We start from the raw sequence: 3727 nt of genomic DNA on the forward strand, positions 1-3727 counted from the left end.
TACACTTTATAAAGTGGAACTTTTTCTTACACTTTATAAAGTGGAAGAAAATTTTTTGTTTTACAAAGAGGAATATTTTTCACGTTTTTATCTCTTTATGAAGCTTTTGCAGTGTTTGTCATACAATTATATTGATTTGACATATCATAAAAACGGAAAAAATTATTACACTATGTATTTTTATTTTTTTATTCTGAAAAATCCTTCAATCTCTATTTAAGGAGGACGTTCAAACATAGTTTCATTGAACGTCCTCCTTAAATAGAGATTGGAGGATTTTTCAGAATAAAAAAATAAAAATACATAGTGTAATAATTTTTTCCGTTTTTATGATATGTCAAATCAATATAATTGTATGACAAACACTGCAAAAGCTTCATAAAGAGATAAAAACGTGAAAAATATTCCTCTTTGTAAAACATAATTTTTTCTTACACTTTATAAAGTGTAAGAAATAGTCCCATTTTATAAAGTGTAGGAAATAGTTCCGTTATATATTAAAATATACATGTTATGGGACTAACGGAAAACGTTTAGAATATTAGATAAAGTGGAATTTTTTCTTCCACTAAGCTTATTTTAGTTACTTTCTAAAATAGTGGCTTATTTTGGTTACTTTTATGTTTTTGTGGCCTATTTAGGTTCCCAACTCTCTTTAGGAGATGTATATCTGCGGCTGCATGGACATGCTTGTATCAGTTTAAATGTATCGTATATTGCAATAGGGTAAGATGTAATATTAGCCTGAGAAAGTTATGTGTCCTTGTTATGCAGCATTTTGCATTTCTCTTTACAGCATCCACTTATACTTGAAGAAAAAGTTTAATTTTCTTTAGAGATTCCCCTTCTTCTTGAAGGTAAGATTCTATTTAGTTGAAATGTTGCATCAAGTCATTTTTAAACTGTTCTATGGAAATGCACAGGTCGTGGAAGCCAGTCAAGAATTTGTTCCGCTGCTGTTACTTACAGCAGATCGACCTCCAGAGCTGCAAGATGTTGGAGCAAACCAAGCCATCAATCAGGTCAATCATTTCGGTCCATTTGTGAGGCACTTCCTCAGTCTTCCTGCGCCCAGTGATGATATTTCTGCAAGAATGGTGCTTACCTCCATTGACTCTGCTGTTCATATTGCAACTTCTTCACCAAGTGGTCCAGTTCATATCAACTGTCCTTTTCGAGAACCACTGGAAAATAGCCCAAGAACATGGAACCCTATTTGTTTAAGAGGGTTAAACTCTTGGATGTCAACCAGTGTACCTTTTACCAGCTATATCCGAGTTCAACATTCTTGTAGATGCAATTACAATACCTTTATGGATGAAGCTCTGAAAGTGATAAAAAAGGCAAGTAGAGGCTTTCTGTTGCTTGGCGCTATACACCGGGAGGATGACATATGGGCTGCTCTTCTCCTTGCTAAACACCTTTCATGGCCTGTTGTAGTTGACATTATGTCAGGTCTCCGACTGAGAAGATATTTTGTTCCATTTCCTGAATTTGAAGATAGTATTCTTTTTATCGATCATCTAGATCATATGCTACTTTCAGACTCCATCAAGGATTGGATGAAGGCAGATGTGATAATCCAGGTATGTGCTTGAGTAGGTTCTCTCTGATCTAGCTGCATGTACTGTGTTTGGGATGAACCTGTTTCTGTCATTGGTTCTTGACTCCTTAAGAGAAGATGTCATTGGTTCACTTTCTCCATTTCATGCCTGTGCCTAACAATATAAAAATATAGATAGTAGGATGGGAATAATACTTCTGGTTCTATCCTTCAAAATTGGGGCAAGTTGGAGCAACGTATTTTGTGATTGAAATAGGAATTACTCATAAGAGAATTAGTTTCCTGGGTCTTTCAAAATTGCTGATTATTGACCTTTCCGTAGTGTCTATTTTGTTAAATGACGGATGGCTCGTCTTAATTTCTCTTATTGTACTAAAAATGTGTGGAACCTTCTGGTTATATATGGCTAGCTAAACAATTGAATATCATAATCAAATGAGTGGAGAAAGACTGCTTTGATTTCGATATATAAGGAAAGACTACTCTGATTTCAATATATAAGGAAAGACTACTTTGATTTCGATATATAAGGACAAAGGATATAAATATATAAAGTCGTACAATTATTGTGACATTACACTAATGAGTTATGTTAAAGAAATGGATCTTGGACCTAATTCAATCCACAAAGCTAGCTCAAGAGGTGAAGATTGCCCAAGTCATATAAAGAGATCTCCCAAGTCAATCTATAGTTGGAATTATGGAGAAATACCCAATAAACTAAGGTTTTAGGATATGTAGAAGTGTAAATAAATGCCTGCAAATTAGCATTCATAAGAAGAATGAAGATGAAATAAGATTAGACGAGATTGCAGTGTCTTAACGCAAACAATTAAGATAGATGGAGTATCGTCTACAAAGATTCTTCATCTAGAATTGAAATAGGTTGAGTGAAATAGATGAGTGCAATGTGAGCGTTATGCGATGTAAAGAACCTAATCAGGATTTGGGTGGAAGAGAAGTTTAGAAATAGTTGTAAAACCAGCAAACATTACATGTGATTGAATGATTGCTATGTTGCTTGGACCTAAGTTGCGCGGAATCTTTGCTTTTGATGCCGCACCAGTGTCGGATTCTCCAAAAATACACTACTTTTGGAGAATCCGACACGCACCCGTCAACATTTTCTCTCCAAAAATTTGGTTGCAATTATGGACTCGGACAATCCTCCCTTCATAAGCTAACTTTTGGGGTTGAGTTAGTCCCATGTGCCATTTCTTTACATGGTATCAGTGTCAAACCATCTCAATTCTTTGTTCACCAATGTTGGCCCCCCATATTAAATTGTCCACTCTCCCGTTTACGAGGTTTGGCCCGTGTGGGGGAGTGTTAAGAGTTCCACATCGCAAAAGGAATGGGCAATTGGTCTCCTTATAAGGACTTGAACAATCCTCACCCTATGAAGGGGGAATTGCCCAAGTCCATACAAGGAGTACATAATTTCCTCATTCCACCGATGTGGGACTTAACACCCTGTCTCACGCCCATGACTGAACATCTGGTGCGTGGACAATTTAATATGGGGACCCAACATCGGTAAAACATAAATTGGGATGGGCCTGACTTTGATACCATGTAGAAATAGGCTTTGGGCCCGACTAGCTTTTGGGGTTAGGTTAGGCCAAAGGTCCATTTCCTTACACAATACACAACAACAAAACGTTGAAAGTAATCTATTCTTAATCATTGAAAACAAATATGGTGTTGCAAATTTCAAGGATATTATCAAATGTAACTTGAATTGACAGAACAATGACAAGAAAGTCAAGATTGAGAGGAGGGTGCTGATCGCGTAAAAAGTAGAAGCATCGCCGCTAGAGAGATAGTGGCACTGGAACAGTCACTGAAGAAATAAATTTTGTTTGAACGATTATAAAGAAATGAGCAAAACTTGAATGATTGCTAGAAAGGGGAGAAATGCTGCAGAGACCAGCGACTCCCGACACCAAAGAGGAAAAAAGGACAGCGGGAGCTATTTGATTATCTACAAAGATCCCTCATAGAAACCGGATTTGCATCTGTTAGTTCAAAGAAAATAATCTCGCTCGGTGATGGGACATTTTAATGACCATATAAATGAATACATGTTTCTTTTATTAAGAGCTTAAAGTTTTGGTTGAGAGTGGAGGCAAATAATTTAAGAGTATACTGTAGGGATGTAAT

The 3727-nt window shown here is 36.3% G+C and overlaps 1 protein-coding gene across 2 annotated transcripts in view; it reads left to right on the forward strand.

The window, feature by feature from the left end:
• The window catches only part of LOC102603926 (protein PHYLLO, chloroplastic), a 30365-nt gene that overhangs the window by 10629 nt on the left and 16009 nt on the right, over positions 1 to 3727 (forward strand). For both annotated transcript variants that reach the window (XR_001471803.1, XM_006363510.2), the window contains exon 11: positions 924 to 1586. Coding sequence is in view for 1 of the 2 variants with exons in the window: in XM_006363510.2 (XP_006363572.1) it covers positions 924 to 1586 (663 nt within the window). In the remaining variant the exon portion in view is untranslated. The remainder of the gene's footprint in view (positions 1 to 923; positions 1587 to 3727) is intronic.

The sequence above is a fragment of the Solanum tuberosum genome, unplaced genomic scaffold, assembly GCF_000226075.1.
Source record: "Solanum tuberosum cultivar DM 1-3 516 R44 unplaced genomic scaffold, SolTub_3.0 scf00431, whole genome shotgun sequence".
Taxonomy (NCBI): domain Eukaryota; kingdom Viridiplantae; phylum Streptophyta; class Magnoliopsida; order Solanales; family Solanaceae; genus Solanum; species Solanum tuberosum.